Genomic DNA, 25,188 nt, shown 5'->3' with positions numbered 1-25,188 from the left:
TGTTAGAATGGCTAAAATAAAAATATCAAATGCTGCTGAGGATGCAGAGAGACTGGAAATCCCATGCATTACTGGTAGAAATGCAAAAGAGTACAGACAATCTGAAAACAATTTGGCAGGTTTTTTAAAAAAATCAGTTTAAAACATATATTTGCCATATGGCTCAGGCATGCCACTCCTGCTTAGGCTATGATAATTCATCTTCATACAGCAACCTGGACATCAATGTTTATATCTTCTCTACTTATGATCTCCTAAAAAAGGGAGTAACCTAATGTGATCAACAAACTGAGGTCCATCTCTACGATAGAAAACTATTTTGCAATAAAAGGTAATAGATTATTAACATGAGACAACTTGGCATTTTTCTAAGGGAAAGAAGTCAGTCTCAAAAAGTTATATACTGTATGATTCCATTAGTATGATGATCTCAAAAAGACAAAGCTGTAGTGATGGAAAAAAGATCCATGGTTGCTGGGAGTTAGAGGTTGGGGAGAGTGTGACTACAAAATTATATCACAAGGGAGTTTTCTGAGGTGATGGAACAGTTGTATCTTGGTTGTGGTGATGGCTGAACAAATTTATACATGTGTTAAATTTATAGAACTGTATACAAAACAAGTCAATTTTAATGTATGTTAAATAAAATTTAAATTAGTGTAAAAAAAAGATAACTAACAGAATTAAAAAGAATGATACACCGTGACCAAGTGTGTTTATTCCAAGAGTCAAAAATCATTGACTATTAAGAAGTGTATTGGGGCTTCCCTGGTGGCACAGTGGTTGAGAGTCCGCCTGCCGATGCAGGGGACACAGGTTCGTGCCCCGGGTCAGGAAGCTCCCACATGCCGTGGAGCAGCTGGGCCCATGAGCCATGGCCACTGAGCCTGCGTGTCCTGAGCCTGCGCGTCCGGAGCCTGTGCTCCGCAACAGGAGAGGCCACAACAGCGAGAGGCCCGCATGCTGGGAAAAAAAAAAAAAAGTGTATTAATATATCACCATATTTAATATGTCAAAGGGGATAAACAGTGACCGTTTTAATAACTGCCAAAAGGCATTTGATCTAATTCAACACACATTTCAGGTTTTTAAAACTTCAAAAAAATAGATATGGATGGGTGGTACTTAGATGTGATTTAAAAATATATATATATCTCAATACTATGACACGACTGGAGCTATAATAAATTGGTGATAGGAATGCATGATGTTACAGCCACTTTGGAAAACAGTTGGACAATTTCTTGTAAAGTTAAACATGTACTTACTCTATGACCCAGCAGTTTCACTCTTAGGTTTTTACCCAAGAAAAATGAAATGATTTATCTAAACAAATGCCATATGTGAATGTTTATAGTAGCTTATTCATAATCACCCAAAACTGCAAACTAGATGTCCATCATCTGGTAAATAGATAAACAAATTGTGGAATACAATGGAATACAATTCAGCAATGAAAGGAATCAATTACTGATAAATGCAACAGTATGGAGGACTCTCAAATTAGTTAATACTGAGTAAAAGAAGCCACACACAGAAAGCTACCTGTTGTATGGCTCCATTTGTTTGACATTCTGGAGAATGCAAAATTATAGGGACCGATTGCCTGGGATTGGGGCAAGTGGATTTACTAGAAAGGGACCTGACAGAATTTTTTGTAGTGAGGAAAATGTCTATCTTAATTGTTGTGATGTGTACTTAAATGGCAAATTTTACTCTATGTAAATTATACCCCAGTAAACATGACCCTTTGAAAAATCCCCACTATAGAGTGTCAGCTAAAGTATCAGAAACAGAATTCAGTAGCTGATTTAATTCAGTGGCTGGCTTTAAAAAATTAGCATATAGTAATGAATAATTTTCCTATAAACAAACAGTAGCCAGTTAGAATATAATGGAAGGAAGCATCACATTTATCATTGTAACAAAAGAGATAAATGGAAATACATGTTTAATTTCTGACCAAGAAGATAGAGTATTGTAAAGATGTTTGCTTAATCTGTGAATTGAATGCTATCTGAATATCAAAGGTTTTCTTTTTCCCCCCTCTTAAGACTGAAAGGATTATCTGGACCAAGGGTTCTCATTTTCTTTTGGTCTCAGAACTTTACATTTATTGAGGACCCTGAAAAACCTTTATGTTACTGTGTATCTGCAAAATTACTGCATTAGAAATAAAAACAAAATTTTAAAACACAGGAATACACAGCAAACATCCCATTAGGCACCAGACTGATGCCATCACATTACCACGCCTCTGAAAAACTTATGAGTGAAAATGAAAGAAGCATATAACTAAGAGTATTATGAAAATAGTGTTCATGAGAAGCCTTTTTTTCACATATCACATTGTCAAATGTCAAAAATTTTGATTCAGTCGTGGGTTAGTGATGGTGATGGGGAACTGTTAACACTCATAGTCACTGGTACATTGATGCAATATTTTAGAGGGAACTTTGACAATATCAAAATTTTAAGTGAACATATTTTTTTTAACATCTTTATTGGGGTATAATTGCTTTACAATGGTGTGTTAGTTTCCGCTTTATAACAAAGTGAATCAGAAGTGAACATATTTTTGACCTTGAGGTTCCACTGTTTAGAATTCATTCATGGATACAATTGCAAAATATGTACAAATACATGAAAAAGTATTGGTTACAGCATTATTTTTGACAGAAAATTGGAGTCAAGCTTAATTGTCAGTTATGTGTAGGGTCTAGTTATTATGCTACAACAATTAATTACTATATTGTTAAAAATGATAAAGCTTTATAGGCGTTAGTATGGAAAGTTGTCAAAAGTTGAAGCAAAGTGCAGAACTGTGTATAGAATTGTTCTGTCAGTATACAGTAATAACCAAAAGGGTGTGTATGTGCTTGTATAACCACTTCTTGAAAGGATATACAGAGAACTTGATGGTGGTTACCTTTAGAAACAATGGGGGAAGTACACTTTCATTTTTCTTTTTATACCCTTCCATACTGTTTGGATTTCTTTTTTTGTTGAAATGTTTTGAAATTCAAAGGCACAAGTGCACTGTATGAATGGTAGGTAGAAATTATTAGAATGCTGGAGTCATTTGTGATTTCTTGGATACTGAAATCTAACCAAACAAGAAAGAAAAAGAAAACCAAGAGGCCTTTGCATTTCTCTTGTTACCTACCTCTTTTAAAGAACAGTTTCTCTAATCAAACATGACTTACTACTGTTCTCATCAGTTGTTCTTTCTAACGTCTGTGCCTTTATTTTGTACTCTTCGTGGGTCTTTTGTACTGTTTCGTGGGTACTTTTGTACTTTTTTTTGTACTTTTGTACTGTTTTTTGTACTTCGTGGGTCTTTTGTACTGTTTTGTGGGTCTTTTGTATTGTTTCGTGGGTCTTTCTCTTTTAGCCTCAACTGATGATTCCTATCTATCCCTCACAACCTAGCTGAAACACCATCTTCTCTATGAAGCCACCCCTGATCAGTTTTGTCAGACAGGATCTTTTTTTGAACCTTTAGAGCTATTTATAGCCATTTCGTCACTACACAAATATCAGGTATGATCTATATATGGGCCAGACAGTGGAAGTATGCTTTCATATGTTAGTTCTCTTTACCATATAAGGTATTGTCTCCATAGTGCAAATAAGAGAAACCAAGATTCACAGAAGTTTAGTACCTTCCCTACATCTTGGTGCTAAGAAGTAAATTTGAAAATCGGGCTTCAAGGCCAGACATCTTCTCTGGACTTGCTTCTTACATCACTTTAATAAAAAGCAAATGAATAATTAATTTTTGTGTGACCATTTCTTTCCTTCTAGAGTTTTTGTAGTTTAAAAAATTTTTTGAAATAATTTAAAGCTTACAGAAGAAATGTACAAAGCCCTCCTGTTTACCTTTCATCCACATTCCCCAATTGTTCATTTTACCTTTTGCTCCATTTGCTTTATCATTTCTTCTCTCTGTATATGTGTACTATGTTCCCAACATTGCCTTTCCTTAACTGCTTGCCCTTCCAGCTCCATGTTGAATCTAGGCTTCCAATTATTTAAGTCTGATTGGTTTTGGTCTTGTTAAACTTTATCCAGGTCTTGCCCTGTTACTATACTACTATACCTTTAACCTGAAACTTCATTGCAACACTGTTGCTGTTATGCTATATTGTGGTATTTCAGAACCAAAATGCTGCCTGCCTCAGGAATACAACTCTTCTCTGTGTCATTTCTCAGCACCATTAGTTATGATTCCTTCAGAATTATTTGCAAATTCTCATCTGCATTGCACCAATCTTTCAGTCCAATCTGACAAAATACCACTGGGTATATGTATTAGTCTGCTTGAGCTGCCATTAAAAAGTACCACAGATTGGGTGATTTAAACAACAGAAGTTCATTTTCTCATGGTTCTGGAGGCTTGAAGTCCAAGATCAAGGTTCCAGCAGGGTTGGCTTCCAGTGAGGCCTCTCTTCCTGACCTGCACGTGACCACCTTCTGTTTCCTCACGTGGCTTTTTCTCTGAGCACATGGCGGTGGGGCGGTGGGGGGCAGTGGGTGTAGATAGAGATCTCTGGTGTCTCTTCTTCTGATAAGGACACCAGTCCTATTGGATTAGGGCCCCATCCTTATGACCTCATTTAACCTTAATTATCTGTGAGCCTCCTGAATCCTTATCTATGAGAATAATAATTCTTGCCCTGTAGGGTTGTTTTTTGTTTGTTTTTAAGAGATTCAGGTAAAATAGGTGATGTGACACAGCACAGTATAAATCAATGATTCTCAAACCAGGCTTGCATCAAAGTCATCTTCTTAAAAATAACTGTTTCTTTGACTTCCAGTCTGATAGCATAAGAGCCCTGCAGATCTGCTCCCTAGTACAACTGAGGAAAACTATTAAGAAACAACTATTTAGAGCTTTGGAAATGGTCCTAGGGTATACAGTAAATGCAGAGCTTCCTGTTGGAGCAAAGGTTTTCTTTCTGGGAGAAGCAGGATGAGGATTTCTCATCCTGCCCCCAGCTGCCTGCTGTTATGGCTAAGTTTTGGGAAAATGTGTTGGAGAGGTAGGGGGCTACTGTCCAGTCGCCACTTGTGGAACAGAGGCTCTACCTTGGTAACAGAGTTGCTGAGCATACTAGAGAACAGATCACCTTTTCCCTGTCTTATAAGATGGTAGATCCATGTCAGGAGAGACAAGCTGAGAAGACCTCAGGTTGCTACCTATCCCCCACAAAATACTCAGTTGCTAAATGTGTTGTCACTCAGAAGAGTGTGCTGTTGTCCACACCTTCATCTTGAGAGCCCTGGTTCAGAGATTTTGCTTGGGGGTAGGGGTGAGAAGCAAGTCATGAAACAGCTCCTAATCTCTTCCTCAAGGCACTGACTTCATTTGCAGTAGAGCTGGAGAAGTTCAAACCTAAGGCTACTTTCAGAAACAGTGGAGATTGTGGTGAAAGGCACTTGGGAGATTTGTAGATTCAAAAACATCCAGGCTAAACTGCAGGCCATTGAGCTTGCAGCAAGAAACTGGGATAAGAGACAGCTGGAAGGAGGCTTCCTGGGGACAGAGTTAATGTCAAACACTGACCTGAAACTGCTCCTTCTAAGGAACCTGAATTTGATTGGATTCCTCTGCAGAGCAATTTATGCCTGAAGCCGTTTAAATCAGTAGAGCAATCAACTGGCAGTTAGTGGAGGTTAATAGCTGGGAGTAGTCAGGGAAAGTGAGTCCTGACAGATTACTGTATGGCAAGATGACTGTGGGCATATCTAGGTTATGTCCCCCTGAGGACCAGCATCAGAGGCTTAACAGTGCAGGGGGCTGGGTGTGGGGTGGGATAGTAGACTTCTTTAAAATAAAACAGCAAGTTACTAAACAAGCAAATAAAAATATAAAACCTCATGGGTGGGGGAGTATACCTAGAGTTGCTACAGAGTATTATATAAGATGTTGAGTTCCCAATAAAAAGGTAAAAGATGTGCAAACAAAAACAAAACCCAGGAAAGTATGGCTAATACACTGGAAAAAGCAGACAATAGAAACTGCCTGTGAAAGAGAACAGATGTTGGATTTAACAGACATAGACTTTGAAGTACCCATTATGAATATGTTCAAAGAACCAAAGGAAACCTTCATTAAAGAAGTAAAGGAAGGTATGATGACAACTAATATCAAATAGAGACAATCAAGAGATAGAAATTCTAAAGAAGAACCAAATGGAAATTCTGGAGTTGAAAAGTAACATAACTAATGAAAAATTAGTTATAGGGGCTCAATAGTAGATTTGAACTGGTGGAAGAATGAATTAGCAAACTTGCCAATAGATTGATAGAAATCCAACGAAGGGAGAGAAAAAAATGAATAAAATTGAAAAGAGCCTCAGAGAAATGTGGGGTAACCTTTTTTTTTTTACATCTTTATTGGAGTATAATTGCTTTACAATGGTGTGTTAGTTTCTGCTTTATAACAGAGTGAATCAGTTATACATATACATGTGTTCCCATATCTCTTATGTCTTGCGTCTCCCTCCCTCCCACCCTCCCTATCCCAGCCCTCCAGGCAGTCACAAAGCACGGAGCTGATCTCCCTGTGCTATGAGGCTGCTTCCCACTAGCTATCTACCTTACGTTTGGTAGTGTATATATGTCCATGCCTCTCTCTCGCTTTGTCACAGCTTAATTAAGTGTACCATGGTATACATGAGAGTACTAGAGGAAGAGGGGAGAAGAAAAGTGGAAAAAGTATTCAAGGAGATAATGGCTGAAAATTTCTCAAATTTATTGAAAAACACTGACCTACATATACATCCAAAGAGCCCAAAGAACTTCAAGTAGGATTAATGTAAGAAAATCTGCAAATGGACATATCAGTGTGAAAATGTTGAAAATCAAAAACAAGGAGAGAATCTTCTGAGCAGCAAGAGAGAAACAGCCAATTACTTACAGCCGACTTCTTATCAGAAACAATGGAGTCCGGAAGGTGGTAGAATAATATTGGGTTGGCCAAAAAGTTCCTTCTGTTTTTAAGTAAAAATAAAGGACACGTTTTTCATTTTTACCAAGAGCTTTATTGAACAACGTATGCACCGTTTTGTTCCACTACCTTCTCCCATTTTTCAGGCAACTTCATAATTCCATCTTCCTAAAACTTTTTACCTTTTTGAGCAAAGAACTGTTCCAGGTGCCTTTTACAGTCTTCCAGGGATTGAAATTTTTTCCATTAAGACAATTTTGTAAAGACAAAAATAAATGGAAATCCGAAGGTGCAATGTCTGGTGAATACAGCAGATGAATCAAAACTTCCCAGCCAAGCTGTAATATTTTTTGCCTGGTCATCAAAGAAACATGTGGTCTTGCATTATCCTGATAGAAGATTATGAGTTTTCTGTTAACTAATTCTGGATGCCTTTTCATCAAGTGCTGCTTTCAGTTGGTCTAACTGGGAGCAGTACTTGTTGGAATTAATCATTTGCTTTTCTGGAAGAAGCTCATAATAGAGGATTCCCTTCCAGTCCCACCATATACGTAACATCAGCTTCTTTGGATGAAGACTGGCCTTTGGTGTGGTTGTTGGTGGTTCATTTCGCTTGCCCCATGATCTCGTCCATTCCACATTATTGTAAATATCCACTTTTCATCACCTGTCACAATTTGTTTTAAAATAGTGTGTTTCCGTTACGTTTAAGTAGAGAATCACATGCAGAAATACTGTCAAGAAGGTTTCCTTCGCTTAACTTACTGGAACCCAAACATCAAAGTGATTAACAACCAAGCTGGTGCAAATGATTTTTAACGCTTGATTTGGATATTTTGAGTATGTCGGCTGTCTCCCGTGTGGTATAACGTTGATTGTTGTCAATTAATGTCTTGTTTTGATCTCAACTTCAACTGGTCTACCCGACTGTGGAGCATCATCCAGCGAGAAATCTCCAGCACGAAACTTCACAAACCACTTTTGACACGTTCGATCAGTCACAGCACCTTCTCCATACACTGCACAAATTGTTTTTTTGCGTTTCAGTTGCATTTTTACCTTTCTTGAAATAATAAAGCATAATATGCTGAAAATGTTGCTTTTTTCCCTCCATCTTCAGTATTAAAATGGCTACACAAAAATTCACCAACTTTGATAAGTTTTTTTTTAATGCACGCTGATATGACAGCTGTCACAATATAATCTTAACAAAATTGTTTCGAATGAAGTTAAAGACAACTAAGCGCTACTAGAGCCAGCGTACAGAAAAAACCAATGAACCTTTTGGCCAACCCAGTATATTCCAAGTACTCAGAGACAAATACTGTTAACCCCAATTTTTTTATATCCAGCAAAGCTGTCCTTTAAAAATGAAGGTAAAATACTTTGCAGGTAACAAAAACTGAGAGACTTTATTACTAGAAGACTTGCCTTGCAAGATGGCTAAGGGAAGTTTTTTAGGCTGAAAGCAAGTGACCGCAGATGGTAATTTCAATCCGCATGAACAGAAAGCACCAGTAAAGGTAATGATGTAATTTTAAAAGAGAGTGTATAACCACATATATTTTTCTCCTTTGTTCTTAAAACTGATTTAAAAAGCAGTTGTGTAAAATAATGTATATACAGTAAGTTCCCTACATACGAATGAGTTCTGTTCCAAGAGCATGTTCGTAAGTCCAGTTTGTTCATCGGTCCAACAAAGTTAGCCTAGGTACCCAACTAACAATCAGCTATATAGTACTGTACTGTAATAGGCTTATAATACTTTTCACACAAGTAATACATAAAAAAACAAAAAAAGAAAACATTTTTAGTCTTACAGTACAGTACCTTGAAAAGTACCATAGCACAATACCACAGCTGGCATACAGGGGCTGGCATTGAGTGAACAGGCAGGAAGAGTTACTGACTGGAGGAGGGAGAGGAGATGGGACATGGTAGAGCTGAAGGATCATCAGCAATAGGGGAAGGAGGGCAAGCTGCAATTTCACTCATACCTGACGTTGATGGCACAAGTTCTGATTCCTTGCTGGATTCAATTCTATCTTCCCTCTTGAAAAAACGACCCAGTGATGTCTGGATAGCTCTTTTTTTTCTCATCATAGGTGACATGGTAGCACTGGATTACATTCTGAACAGCTGCTGCAACCTTCGTGTACTGTTCTACATTTGGGTGATGTGCCTCAAAAACTAACTGCCTCCTCAAATAAAGAAAATGCCCTTGCCGTTTCCTGCATCATGAATCTCTTCAATTCTTCAGTTACTTTTTCTTCCTCTTGTTGCTCCACTCTCTCAATATTTTTACTTTTGTTTCCATTGTTATTGCTTGGCACTTCTTAGTGGTACCAGCTACATTACTGCTGCTTTTATGCTTGCTTCTGGACATCCTGGGCTTGAAATAGAGATACTGTACTACTGTACTGTATGCAGTACTGTACAGTAAAGTATATAAAAGCACAACCACTTGTAGAGGATGCATACACGTGACAATTTACACCAGACACATGAACTAGCTTACATGATTAGACATGGAAACGCACGTTCACATCTTTGAAAGTTTGCAACTTGAAAATTTGTGTGTAGGGGACTTGACGTAATGAATTCTTGGGCCTATAGAAATGTAATGTATTTGAAATGTATCTGCTAATAACAGCTCAGGAGGTGAGTGGGAGCAAAACTATCTTAAGCTAAGGAAGTAACTGTGTAGATGATAAAGTAATAATTATAACTGTGTTGTTGGATTTGTAACATTAACATGTATAACAACAGTATAATAAAATGGGGGGAAGGAAATAGAATTATATAGCATAACATTTCTATATCTCATTGGAATTAAGCTAGTGTAAGTCTGAAGCTGATTCTAAGTGAAAGTGTATGGTAAGCCCTTGAGCAACTACTGGGGTGAAAAAAACTAAAAAAATACAGTGAAAAAATCACTAAAGAAATTTAAGTGCTTCATTAGAAAATCAATGCAAAGAAAGCAGTAAAAGAGTAATAAAGGAATGAAAGACATGAGACAGAAAATGAAAAATGGAAAAGCAGTCATCACTCCAACTATATCAGTAATAACACTAAATATGAATTGATTAAACAGTCTAATTAAAAAGGCAGAAATTGTGAGGCTGAATCCAACTATATGCTCTCTATAAGAGACATACTTTATTTATTTATTTATGGTTGGCTGTGTCACAATGTGGGATCTTAGTTCCCTGACCGGAGATTGAACCCGTGCCCCCTGCAGTGGAAGCGCAGAGTCCTAACCACTGGACTGCCAGGGAATTCCCTGAGACATACTTTAAGTTTAAAGATACAAATACACTGAAAGTATAAGGATGGGAAAAGATAAACAAGTAGCAACCACAAGGAAGCTGGAGTGGCTATACTAATATCAGAAAAATTAGACTTTAAAACAAAAAAGGTTACTAGTTTTGAAAGAAGCAAAACTATCTCTGGCAGGGCTTCCCTGGTGGCACAGTGGTTGGGAGTCTGCCTGCTAATGCAGGGGACATGGGTTCGAGCCCTGGTCTGGGAGGATCCCATATGCCGTGGAGCGGCTAGGCCCGTGAGCCACAACTGCTGAGCCTGCGCGTCTGGAGCCTGTGCTCTGCAACGGGAGAGGCCACGATAGTGAGAGGCCCGTGCACCACGATGAAGAGTGGTCCCCGCTTGCCACAACTAAAGAAAGCCCTCGCACAGAAACTAAGACCCAGCACAGCAAAAATAAATAAATAAATTACTAAACTCCTACCCCCAACATCTTCTTAAAAAAACAAACAAACAAACAAAAACTATCTCTGGCAGATGATGTGATCTTGTATGTAGAAAATCCTAAAGAATGCACTAATAAAATAGCATTAATAAACAAGTTCAGTTCAGCAAGGTTGCAGGATACAAAAATCAATTATAAAAATCGATTGTATTTATATGGATTTGTCATGAACAATCCAAAAGTGAAATTAAGAAAATAATTCCATTTACAATAGCATTAAAAAATACTTAGGGGCTTCTCTGGTGGCGCAGTGGTTGAGAGTCTGCCTGCCGATGCAGGGGACATGGGTTCGTGCCCCGGTCCGGAAAGATCCCACATGCCTGGGCCCGTGAGCCATGGCCGCTGAGCCTGCGCGTCCGGAGCCTGTTCTCCGCAACGGGAGAGGCCACAACAGTGAGAGGCCCGCGTATCGCAAAAAAAAACAAAAACAAAAAACTTAGGAGTAAATTTAACGAAAGAAGTGTGGAACACTCTGCAAACTACAAAACATTGTCGAAAGAAATTAAAGATCTAAGTAAAAAAAAAATTGCGTTCATGGGTTGGAAGATTTAACATTTAAGGTGGCAATAGTCCCCAAATTGATCTACAGATTCAGTGCAGTTCATATTGGAATCCCAGCTGACTTCTTTGTAGGAATTGACAAACTGATTCTAAAATTCACATGGAATAGCAGTGTATCACGGTGAGTCAAAACAATCTTGAAAAAGAATAAAATAGGACTCATACTTCCTGATTTTAAAACTTACTACAAAAAAGATACGATTGTGTGGAATTGGCACAAGGATACACATATGGATCAAGGGAATATAATCGAAAGTTGAGAAATAAAACTATAAATATGTGATTGACTAATTTTCAACAAGAGTGTCAAGACTGTACAATAGAGAAAGAATAGTTTTTTCAGTAGTGCTGGAACAACTGGTAGCCACATGCAAAATAATGAAGTTGGACCTTTACCTCGAACCACATAGAAAAATTAACCCAAAATGGATGACAAACCTAGATGTAAGAGATAAAACTCTTGAACTCTTAGAAGGAAACTGAGGGTTAAGAGTCCCTAAGTATGGCACTAAAAGCATTGAGCAACAGAAAAAGAAATTGATTAATTTGGATTCCATCAAAATTAAAAACTTTTGGTGCTTCAAAATTCATGAGAGGGTTTTAACAGTAGATTTGATCATTAAGAAAGTGAAAAGACAACTATAAAATGGAAGAAAATATTAACAAATCATGTATCTGACAGGGACTTCTGTCTAAAGAACTCTTAACAGCTCAATGGTAAAAAGACAACACAATTTTAAAATGGGCAAAAAATCTGAATAGACATTTTTTATGGAGGATATGTAGTTGGTAAATAAATATGTTAAAAGACATCTATCCCACTAGAATGACTAGAATCAAAAGGTTGTGATGCTTTGCTCTACACCTGAAACTAATACAATATTGTAAATCAGCTGTATTTCAGTTTAAAAAAAAGTTGTGATAGCAGGTGTTGGTGAGGATATGGAAAAATTGGCAACACTGTATACTGCTGATAGGAATGTAACATGGTGCAGCCACTTTGGAAAAATAGTCTGGCAGCTCCTGAAATGATTAAACAGAGTGTATAGGCATATACCCAAGAGAAATGAAAACATAAGTCTGCGTAAAAACTTGTCGACAAGTGTTTATGGAAGCACTAGTCATAATAGCCCAAAAGTGGAAAGAACCCAAATGTCCATCATTTGATGAGTGGATAAATACAATGGAGTATCTCCATACAATGGGATGATATAATTCAGCCAAAAAAAGGAGTAAAGTACTAATATATGCTGCAACATGGATGAACTTTGAAAATACTGTGCTTAGTTGAAGAAGCCAGGCACAGAAGATCACACGTATTCTAGTCACATGAAATATCCCGAATAGGAGCGATAGCTTTTTTGAGGTGGTGAAAATGTTTAAAAATTTACAGTGGTGTTGATTTGCACATAATTGTGAATATACTAAAAGACACTGAATTGTACACTTTAATAAAGCTGTTAAAGTAACCATTTGACATTCCTGTGGGGTGGGTCTGAGCATGTATATGTTTAAAAGATTGAGCTATTGAAGTAACAGAGCTCTTTATATTCAGCTGAGCTCATCTGTTCCCTCCCTCCCTCTTATTTTTGTAGAAGTCATGACTACCCCAGGAAGAGAGAACTTTCGCCTGAAAAGTTACAAAAATAAGTCCCTGAATCCTGATGAGATGCGCAGAAGGAGAGAGGAAGAAGGACTGCAGTTACGTAAGCAGAAAAGAGAAGAGCAGGTAAGTCCTTTACCCTTAATTAATTTCTCTTAAAACACTTAATGTTTCTTTTTAATCCTGACAGCACTGTCCTGTATTTTAATTTTAACAATGTTTAATATATATGTTTGTGTGGTGTATATCCCCCTCCCAACTATAAAATCAACATGTTTTAGGGGTAGGGGAGTGGAGGTAATGAAAAACAGAATACAAGAATGAAGAAATCTCTCAGGTTCTCATGTTCCCAACTACTATTTAATATTTTGGGGCTTCCCTGGTGGCGCAGTGGTTGAGAGTCCGCCTGCCTATGCAGGGGACACGGGTTCGTGCCCCGGTCTGGGAAGATCCCACATGCCGTGGAGCGGCTGGGCCCGTGAGCCATAGCCACTGAGCCTGCGCATCCGGAACCTGTGCTCCGCAACAGGAGAGGCCACAACAGTGAGAGGCCCGTGTACCGCAAAAAAATTAAAAAAAAAAAATATTTTGGCCTATTTGTTTTATTTTTCTAGAGCTCCAACTTCTTTAAGATTTTATGTGTTTATTAATGAATTCTCAAGTGACCAACAGAACATTGCTTTTCATTCTGAGTTTTAATCTGAAAGTTTATAAACATGTACAAAAATAAAGAATGGATAATGAACCTCATAAACCCACCCTTTGGGTTCAGTAATTATCAACAGTTTGCTGTACTTGCTTTGTGTCTTTCTATCTTTATGTTTCTTTATTAGGTAGTATTTTGAACAAAATTTCAAGGAATAAGTCTTTTCACCTCTGAATTCTGTATTATTCATAAGGACATTTAGGACAAGGATTTTTGATCATTTTTAACCTGAGAATGTCTACAGGGGAATCTGAGACTCAACTTCTCTTTACCTTTCTCTTAAAACGCTTAGGACAAATGGTCCATCCCTTTTGGCAAGAAAATTTAAAGGCAGAACACTTAGGTGACTTTTTTTGCTAAGGCTTGAGCTTGGAAGGACCATTTGACCCCCACACTATGAAAGCTCCATAAAAGGCAAGTGAATGAGTCAGAATCCTTCATACCTGAGAAATAAGGCAATTTGTTATAAATAGTTTACAGTTATAAACGTGAGTTATTCAACATACACTGTTCTTTTGGGTAACACTGCACTAGATAATCCAATTATTTGAAGTTCAGGAGTGCATTACAACCTCAGTGTTTTATTTGTTTGGGCTGTAGATGTTTGAATCACTTTATCATTATTACTATTGGCAGGAGGGCAATGAGTTTGTAATATTGTAATAGAGTTTATATTAAATGCAGCAAATTAAGTTATGAGTTCTTAACATTCTGCTTTACTGTCTTTGAAAGCAATCACTTATTCATAAAAGGATGAGTTTCTCTTGGTTTCTTGTTGCATCTTTATTCATCTCTGTGTCTTATTCGAAGTGGAACCTTTTCTTTGCATGAGCTTTTATTTAGCTTCTATTTTGGGGGTAAATTTCAGGTATTACAACAGCATTATTTTATATTTACATGTAAATGTGAATACATGTATGTACGCACACAAGCACAAGTATAGGTCTGAATATAACCACTAGCTTATACATTATATTTGGCATAAAGGCATTTGAAGATGTAGTAATGACAGTCTGCCATTAACAGTGTTTATTTTATACTGTTTCTTCTTGGTGACAGGGAATTCATGTTATTAGACTTCATTGTAAAATTTATATAAACAAAAAGTAAGTTTTTCATATTCAGTTGCCTGAAGGCAGATGCTCTGTCAGGTCGCAAGTATGGCCCCACTTACCTGACTAAAAACATTTGTAATTGAAGTACTGTCATCTTCATTGTATGAGTCTGAAACTGCTAGGACTTTAATAGGTTTCTGTGATAAGTTTCTGGAATATTGCTCTATATAAAATCTTAATTTTGTTGTTTCATATGTGCCGTGTTATGTAAGGAGAACTGTAAAGCAAATCAGGCTTCTTAATATCACAGCAGTACTTGTTTCACACCTAATTTGTAAAATAGTAAACATCAGTAATATACAGATTCATTTAGGTACTGTTTACCTTTCCACAGTTGCTTAGTCATCTATCTGGAGAAGTCACAGGCTTAGGCCAGCTGTGCAGCTAGATTCGAGGGTAGTATAGGAATTGATGCTGCCAAGTACACAAAAGATAACTGCATCTTTTAGAGCTTTCCTTTCAGCAGACTAGCACTTAATATTTGTTATTAGGCAGCACTGTATAAATGACCTTTATTTATTTGACACCAGCAGACCAAACTAAAATTTATTTTTTGGCAAAAATTTTACTAGTTGATGTCATTCTGATTGAGCCAGTTTTATAATTTTTTATGTATAAAAAGATGAAATTTGCATTTACTATTAAAATATTTTGAATTAAGCAGACTCTTGCTAACTCAATGTGTATAGGTAACATAATGATGCTAAGAAGTTTGTAAAAACCATAGTGATAAAGAATGGAGGCTTGATTGATGTTTTTAGTTACAAGAAATATTTTGTGAAGTAAGCAAGTTGATAAAACTTGTGGACAGCCAACTTTTCCCACTGAATAACTTGTTTACAATTTCAGTCAACATGTAGTCTGTACATGGTATACAAATCATGATTATTTTGGCCATTTTTGTCTTTTTTAAAACCTATTTTTTTGAGACAACAGGGATGGACTTTGAAGGCATTATGTGGAGTGAGATAAGCCAGACAGGGAAAGACACATGCTTATATGTGGAATCTAAAAACAAAAAACAATAATACCCAAACTCATAGAAAAAGAGATCAGACTTGTTATCAGAGGTGGATGATTGGGGAAGGGAGAATTGGAGGAAGGTGGTCCAAAGGTACAAACTTCCAGTTATAAGATAAATAAGTATGAGGGAGGTAATGTACAACATGACTGTAGCTAACACTGGTGTATGATATATAGGAAAGATGAATAATTTTTTTTCTTTCTTTCTATTGTATCTATATGAGAAGATGAATGTTAGCTGAACCTGTTGTGGTAGTCACTTCATAATATACGTAAATCACACCATCATGCTGTATACCTTGAACTTATATAGTGATGTATGTCAATTATTTCTTAATAAAACTGGTCAAAGAAGCAGATGAAAACAAACCAACCTATTTTTCTCTGAATAATACGTGTACATAGTTGAAAAAATTAAATAGTCCTAAAATACTTGAAACCAAACCAGCAGTGTTCTTGGTCTCATTCCCAAGTAAACCACTTTCAACCTCTCAGCTATTCAACGTGGTTTATACTGCTACATTTCTGAGTAATATGTGTATGTTACTATATGTCTTTATCAATTTAAAGTATTATCTATTGATGTTCTGTTATAGTAGGTGAGGATTTAAGCTCTTAAACCACTCTTTCCCTTACCTGTGTATCTTCCTAGTGTAGAGTTATATTACAATATGTAAGAATTCACTGCCGAGCTGAATAGTATACTGTGGTTACATTTCCTTTCTTTTTCTTTTTTTTTTTTTTGTGTGGTACGCGGGCCTCTCACTGTTGTGGTCTCTCCCATTGCGGAGCACAGGCTCCGGACGTGCAGGCTCAGCGGCCATGGCTCACGGGCCCAGCCACTCTGTGGCATATGGGATCTTCCCGGACTGGGGCACGAACCCGTGTCCCCTGCATCGGCAGGCGGACTCTCAACCACTGCGCCACCAGGGAAGCCCTACATTTCCTTTCTTAATACTTTGTTTTTTCCTGGGGTTAATTGTCTCATTTTTTAACTGCTTGGCTTTCTTCTAATTCCTGGCTGTCTTCTCTTTCCTACAGTTCTTTTAAATTATTTTTGTCTGATTTTCTACTTGGTTAAACTTCTCAGATAATTTCAGTTCTATTTCTTTACTCTAGAGGCCTTCATCTTATATTTGTTGTCCTCTTGCTCCAGTCGGTATTGTTTATCCTGTGGGCTTGTTGCATAGCTGTAGTCTTAGGTAATTTCTTAACTTCTTTTCTTGTCATCCTTGTGATGTAAATAGTATTGTGTTTTTGATTTTGAATTCCATCATACCATATTAAGGACCCTGCCTGTGAATATAAATTTTGCATTACCAGTAGATATAATTTTAGTGATTAGGTTTGATTTCTGAGTCATGTAAATGTTTTAAGTAATTGTAAAACAAAACTAAATCAACATGAGGGAGGCTATCCTTAAAAATAAAAGTAATTAAAGGACGCTTACTGTGTATCATGCTTGTTGTGGTTAAACTACATAGAAAGGAGTTATTTAATAAACTTTAAAATATGGCAATATGATTAATTATCTATATTGGGATATATCGTAAGGACAAAAAAGTATAAACAAATCTTTAACTGCTTTTTGTAATCATATAGGATTGATATTTATTCTGAAACTATATATTCTTATATATAAACAGAGCAAATAAGTATTTATATATTTAATACTAGGAACCTGGATTTTTTTAGCTTAAAATATGGAAATGTAAAATCAAAGAAGTTATATAAATTTGAATTGGTAATATCACTAGGGATTCATTATATATAGTCCTAGCCACATCAGTCAGACAAGAAAAAGAAATAAAAGGTATCCAGATTGGACGGGAAGAGGTAAAACTGTCATTATATGCAGATGATATATGATATACTCTATATAGAAAACCCTAAAAACTCCACACAAAAACTTTTAGAATAAATGAATTCAGCAAGGTAGCAGAATACAGGATTAATATACAGAAATCTGTTGGCATTTCATTGCACTAACAACGCAATATCAGAAAGAGAGAGTAAAAAAACAATCTCTTTTAAAATAGTGTCCAAAAAAAAAAAAAAAAAACCTAGGAATAAACCTGACCAAGGAGGTGAAAGACGTATACCTTGAGAACTATAAAACATTGACGAAGGAAATTGAAGACGATTCAATGAAATGGAAAGATATCCCATGCTCTTGGATTGGAAGAATTAGTATAGTTAAAATGGCCATACTACCCAAAGCAATCTACAGATTTAATGAGATCCATATCAAATTACCCATGACATTTTTCACAGAACTAGAAATCTTAAAATTTATATGGAACCATAAAAGACCCAGAATTGCCAAAGCAATCCTGAGGAAAAAACACAAAGCTGGAGGCATAACCCTCCCAGACTTTACACAGTACTACAAAGCTAATCAAAGCAGTGTGGTGTTGGCACAAAAATGGGCATGGATAAATAGAGAATAGAGAGCCCAGAAGTAAACCAACACACCTACGGTAAATTAATCTTTGACAAAGGAGGCAAGAATATACAATGGAGAAAAGAAATTCTGTTCAACAAGTGGTGTTGGGAAAGCTGGACAGCCTCATGTATTGATAAATCAGTGAAGTTAGAACAGTCCCTCACACCATATACAAAAGTAAACTCACAATGGCTTAAAGACTTACATATAAGACATGATACCATAAAACTCCTAGAAGAGAACATAGACAAAACATTCTCTGATATAAATCATACCAATGTTTTCTTAGGTCAGTCTCCCAAAGCAAAAGAAAGAAAAGCAGAAATAAATGGGACCTAATCAAACTTAGAAGCTTTTGCATGGCAAAGGAAACCATAAACAACAAAAAAAGACAGCCTACATAATGGGAGAAAATATTTGCAAACGATGTGACCAACAAGGGCTTAATTTCCGAAATATATAAACAGCTCATACAGCTCAACATCAAAAAAACCCCAAAAAAACCCCAATCAAAAAATGGGCAGAAGACTTAAATAGACATTTCTCTGAAGAAGACATACAGATGGTCACATACGCATGCACACACATACACACGCGCGTGCGTGCGCGCACAATGGAATATTAGTCAGCCATAAAAAGAATGAAATATTGCCATTTGCGGGAACATGGATGGACCTGTAGAAAATCATAGTTAAGTGGAGTAAATCAGACAGAAAAAAAAGACAAATATATGATATCACTTATGTGAAATCTAAAATATAATCCAAATGAATCTATATACAAAAGAGAAATAGACTCAGACATAGAAAACAAACTTACGGTCACCAAAGGGGAAAGGAAGGTAGGGGAGGGATAAATTAGAAGTATCGGTTTCACAAACTACTATACATAAAATAGATAAGCAACAAGAATTTACTGTATAACACAAGGAACAACATTCGGTATCTTGTAATAACCTATAATGGAAAATGATCTATCTTTAAATCACTTCGCTATACACCTGAAAATAATACAATATTGTGAATCAGCTATACCTCAATTAAAAGCAAAACAAAACAGGAAAACAGACATCAAGCATTCAATGACAGTAATCTCTAGAGATGGGAAACAAATGAGGTGAGCTCTACAACTTGCCTCAGCTTGCTGCCTGAGAGTTTCCAAGTTTCAACACAGGGAAGGGGAACTAAGGCAGAGCCCATAGATTGCCTGAGTTGAGACAGAGCTGAGTCCTGGGACACCAAAACAAATGGAGTTCATAGGATGGAATACCAGAAAGGACAGACCTTTATACATAGAGAACTGGAGATCTTCAAAGGATTTCCTTGAATATTCAGCATGTACTGATCACATATGTTTGAGGAAACTACCCAAGGCTGGAGAAATACCCAAATGGATTAGAGGGAACAGTGCCTGGCACTTGTATAGGGCTAAGAATAGTGCCTGTTCCCCTAACCAGACTGGAATAATACTTGGGGCATTAGGTATTCAAGAGAGTCTTGCCTCAGTAGTGGAGATTAATTAGCCATAGACTTAGTACTGCTTCAGACCTACCTAGCAAATCATAAAAGCAAGATCCAAGAAGATCACACTGTTTCCATATTACTTAGCTACATATCAGAACAACGCCCAAGAAAATTTATAGGAATACAAAAATATCCAGTACCCAACTAAGTCAAATTGACAATGTCTGGCATCCAAACAAAGATTACCAGGTGTACAAAGAAGTAGGAGAACATGATCATTAATCAGGAGAACAGTCAAGTAACTGTACTATGTTCAAAACATTAAGTAGAGGCATAGAAGATAGAAAAATGACTCAAATTGAACTTCTAGAGAAAAACTACGATGTCAGAACAAAAATACACAGATAGGATCAGTGGTAAATTGGAAATTGCAGAAGAGAAGATTAATGAACTTCAAGGAATAAGACTAGAAACTATCCAAAATGAAAAAGAGAGGTAGAAGAATACACGCGTGTGCACGCATGCACATGTGCACGTACACACGGAAGAGCAGACATCAGTGAGTGATGGGACAACTTATAAGAAACCTAATACATGGTTTGGGTCCCTGAAGGAGAGGAGAGAGGGTGGAAGAGAAAAAAATGTTTGAAGAAATAATGGCTAAAAACTTTTCATAATTATTGAAAACTATAAACCCACTGATCCAAGAAACTCAGTGAATTCCAGCCACGAAAGACATGAAGAAAACTACACTATGGCATGGTATAGCCAAACTACTTATAACCAGTCATAAAGAGAAAGTCTTAAGAACATCCAGAGAAAACAGTCGTGTTATATAAAGAAGAACAAAGATAAAGTTGACATCAGATTTCTCATTAATAGTGTATAATGCAAGCCAGAAGACAGCAGAAAAACATCTTTAAATTACTCAAAGAAAGAAACTGTCAACTTTAAATTCTGTAGCTGGCAAAAATATTTTTCAAAAACTATGGTGAAACAAAGCTGTGTTCAGGCATACAAAAACTGAAAAAATTCATCACCACCAGATCTGTACTACAAGCAATGTTGGAGGGTGTCCTTTAGACCAGGGGTCCCCAACCCCTGGGCTGCAGACTGATACCGGTCCGTGGCCTGTTAGGAACCAGGCCACACAGGAGGTGAGTGGTGGGCGAGTGGGCGAGTGAGCGAGTGAGCGAGCGAGCGAGCGAGCGAAGCTTCATCTGCCACTCCCTACCGCTCCCCGTTGCTTGCATTACCACCTGAACCATTGTCCCCCCGCCCCAGTCCGTGGAAAAATTGTCTTCGGTCCCTGGTGCCAAAAAGGTTGGGGACCGCTGCTTTAGACAGAAGTTAAATAATGCCCTGAATTACTTTGAAGTAAATCCCAGACATCAAATTATTTCATTTATAAATACTTCAGTATGCATCTCTGAAAGATAAAGGCTTACCAGAGTAGTACAGGCATACCTTGTTTTATTGCACTTTGCTTTATCATGCTTCACAGATATTGTGTGTGTGTATGTGTTTAATAAATTGAAAGTTTGTGGCAGCCCTGCATCAAGTGTGTTGGCATCATTTTTCTAATAGCAGTCGCTCAGTTCGTACCTCTGTGTCACGTTTTGGTAGTTCTAACGTTTCAAAGTTTTTCATTATAATTGTATTTGTTATGGTGATCTGTAATCAGTGATGTTACTTTTTTTTGATATTGGAAAAAGATTATGACTCGCTGAAGGCTCAAGTGATGGTTAACATTTTTTTGCAATAAAGTTTTGTTTTGTTTTGTTTTATTTCGGCCGCACTGCGCAGCACGCAGGATCTTTTAGTTACCCTGACCAGGGACCGAACCCGTGCCCCGTGCATTGGAAGCACAGAGTCTTAACCACTGGACCGCCAGGGAAGCCCCAGCAATAAAGTATTTTTACATTAAGATATACATTGTTTTTTTTAGGCATAATGTTTTTGGGCACTTCCTATAATATACTGCAGTATAGTGTAAACATAACTTTTACATGCACTGGGAAACCAAAAAATTCGTGTGACTCACTTCATTGTGGTGGTCTGGAACTCAACCTGCGATATCTCCAAGTCATGCCTGTGTTATCATACCTTAAAAAGTTAACAGTTCCTTAATATCAAGCCTCTAGTCAACACCCATCAGTTTTTCACCTCAAGCTTAGTAACCTTTGATGGTCATTGCTTAGATCCATTACTTTACCAGGAGTTGCAGTGATCATTTTATCATTCCTTCTGCTTTTATTAACTAGCAGGTCACTCTAAAGAGGAGCTTTTCCTCAACAAGTTTTTTGTTTTCCTGAATTACTAATCATATAGGAAAGAGAAATACTTGATTCTCTCCCTTTGTTTTCAAAATAATGAGTTCGTTCCTTAGCATCCTCCAAGGGGAGCAGTAAAGGGTGAGTGTGTATTAAGACATTATCAGGGGACTTCCCTGGTGGTCCAGTGATTAAGACGCCATGCTTCCACTGTAGGGGACATGGGTTCAATCCCTGGTCAGGGAACTAAGATCCCGCGTGACATGCCCTTGGCGCACCTAAAAATAAATAAATAATTAAAAAAATTATTAGAAACTCATAGTGTTTAACATAATAGAAGTATTTAAATTTATTTCAGCTATTACTCTTTTCTAACTAAAAAAAAAATCTTTGTGGTATACAATATGTCATACGTTATTGACAGTGTCAATATGGCATTGATATATGTCAATGTAGTTGACATACAATAAAGTGCACAATTTGATGAGTTTGAACATGTGTGTATATATATATATCTGTGAAACTATCACCATAATTAAGATAGTGAATATGTTTATCTCCCCAGACTTTTCTGGTACACCTTTATGGTACCTTTTCTCTACCCCTCTCATCCTATCTCCAAGCCACTTCTGATCTGTTTCTGTCACCACTCGTTAGTTTGCATAAATGAAATTATACAGTGTGCATTCTTGTTTGTCTGGCTTCTTCTTTTTTAATCTTTATTTTGAATGTTTTATAGAATATTTATTTATTTATTTTTGGCAGCATTAGGTCTTTGTTGCTGCACGCGGGCTTTCTCTAGTTGCGGCGAGCGGGGACTGCTCTTCATTGCCATGTGTGGGCTTCTTACTGCAGTGGCTTCTCTTGTTGAGGAGCACAGGCTCTAGGCGCACAGACTTCAGTAGTTGTGGCATGCAGGCTCAGTAGTTGTGGCTCATGGGCTCTAGAGCGCAGGCTCAGTAGTTGTGGCGCATGGGCTTAGTTGCTCTACAGCATGTGGGATCTTCCCGGACCAGGGCTTGAACCCGTGTCCCCTGCGTTGACGGGTGGATTCTTAACCACTGTGCCACCAGGGAAGTCCAATTTCACTACCTTTTAACGATTTCTGGTGTTTGTCATTTCTTTTCTTTTTTTCTTTCTTTTAAACTTTATTTTTTAGGCTGTGCCTTGCGGCTTTTGGGATCTTAGTTCCCCGACCAGGGATTGAACCCATGCCCTCAGCAGTGAAAACACAGAGTCCCAACCGCTGGATTGCCAGGGAATTCCTGGGTGTTTGTCATTCTTTTTTTAGATCTGTATTTCATCTGGTATCATTTTCCTTATGTCTGAAGAACATCCTTTAACATTTCCTCACAGAGCTGGTCTGTTGGTGATGAGTTCTTTTGCATTGCTGAAAAAAGTATTTTACTTCCATTTTTAACAGTTTCTCTCCCCCCCTTTTTTTTTTTGCGGTATGCAGGCCTCTCACTGTTGTGGCCTCTCCCGTTGCGTAGCACAGGCTCCGGATGCACAGGCTCAGCGGCCATGGCTCACGGGCCCAGCCACTCTGTGGCATGTGGGATCTTCCCGGACCGGGGCACGAACCCATGTCCCCTGCATCGGCAGGCGGACTCTCAACCACTGCGCCACCAGGGAAGCCCCTCCCCTTTTTTTTTGGATTTCTTTTTTTTTATAATAGTACTATGGTTGATTTACAGTATTATATTAGTTTCAGGTGTACAACATAGTGATTCAATATTTTTATAGATTATACTCCATTTAAAGTTATTATAAAATGATGGCTATGTTTCCCTGTACTGTACAATATATCCTTGTTGCTTATTTATTTTATACATACAGTTGATAGTTTGTGTCTCTTAATCCCATACCCCTATCTCATCCCTCTCCCCTTCCATCTGCCTATTGATAAACACTAGTTTGTTCTCTATATCTGTGAGTCTGTTTCTCCTTTGTTATCTACAATTGTTTGTTTTATGTTTTAGATTTCACATGTAAGTGATAACACAGAGTATCTGTTGTTGTCTTTTTCTGTCTGACTTATTTCACTGAGCATAGTACTCTCTAGGTCCATCCATGTTGTTGCAAATGGCAGAATTTCATTCTTTTTTCGTTTTTTGAGGAACTTCTATAGTGGCTATCCCAGCGGTCACTTGTGATACTTTAACTGTGTTTGATCCACACTCTCTGGTTTGCATTGTTTCCAGCAGCAAGTCTGCTGTCAGTCTTACCTTTGGTTTCCCTGCATGCATGTAAGATGTCTTTTTTCCTTTGGCTGCTTTATCTTTTATTTTATCTTTTTATTCCTGATTTTAAACATTGATATAATGTCCTATCATGTTTCCTTCATATTTCTTCCTGGAGTTCTTTGAGATTTTGGATTTGTGGTTTGTATTTTTCACAGATTTGGAAAAGTTTTGACCATTAATTTTCCAAATACATTTCCCTACCCCCATCCTTGGGGCTCCAATGCATGTGTGTAGTAGGCCACTTGATGTCCCACAGCTGACTTATGTTTTGTACATATTTTCTCAGCCTTTTTTCCATCCCTTTTATTTTGTGATGGCCTTAAATTCACTAATCTTTTCTTCTACAATATCTAATCTGACGTTAATCACCTCCAGCATACTTTTCATTTGAAAAATTGTACTTTTTATATCTAGGTGTTTGATTTGCCTTTTTTTTTCATGTATTCCTATCTCCTTCTCATGGTTATACTTTCTTCTACTTTTGAATACATAAAATATATTTATAACAGCTATTTTAATTCCTTGTCCAGTTCTTCCATGTTCCGTTTATAGGTGATTTTGATTGATGTGATTGCTTTTTCTTTTCCTCGTGGGTGGTCTTTTCTTACTTCTTTTGCGTGCTTATTAGTTATTGATTGAATGCCGAGCATTGTAAATTTTACCTCCTTTGTCGGAGTTTTTTGTATTCTTTTAATATGTGTAATTCTGAATTTATCATTGGATGTAGTTAAGTTACTTGAAGCCAGTTTGCTTTTATGTTTCATTGGGCTGGACCAGAACAGTCTTTAATCTGGGACTAATTTATCTCACTACTGAGTCAATACCCTTCTGAGTATTCTCCTTAGTGCCCCATATATTGGGAGGTCTTTTCAATTAACAGCTAGGTGAAACATGAATGATTGCTTGACCTGTGTGACCTTAAGAATTGTTCTGCATGCTCCTTGAAGGCAGTTTCTTTTCCAGCTTTGGACCTTTTCATCACACACCTGCGCTTGTTAGTACTAAGCCAGTAAAGACTTAAGGGGAAC

At 37.3% G+C, this 25,188-nt stretch overlaps 1 protein-coding gene across 1 annotated transcript in view; it reads left to right on the top strand.

Annotated features, from left to right (window-relative positions):
• Positions 1–25,188, top strand: part of KPNA1 (karyopherin subunit alpha 1) — a 73,377-nt gene that overhangs the window by 13,262 nt on the left and 34,927 nt on the right. The window contains exon 2 of the mRNA XM_027106292.1: positions 12,881–13,014. Coding sequence (XP_026962093.1) covers positions 12,886–13,014 — 129 coding nt within the window. The 5' untranslated portion in view covers positions 12,881–12,885. The remainder of the gene's footprint in view (positions 1–12,880; positions 13,015–25,188) is intronic.

This window comes from Aethalodelphis obliquidens, unplaced genomic scaffold (assembly GCF_003676395.1).
Source record: "Aethalodelphis obliquidens isolate GAN/ISIS:26980383/991018 unplaced genomic scaffold, ASM367639v1 scaffold1, whole genome shotgun sequence".
Taxonomy (NCBI): Eukaryota; Metazoa; Chordata; class Mammalia; order Artiodactyla; family Delphinidae; genus Aethalodelphis; species Aethalodelphis obliquidens.
Note: the sequence above shows the minus strand (reverse complement) of the source record. Positions and strands in the feature narration are given on the sequence as shown.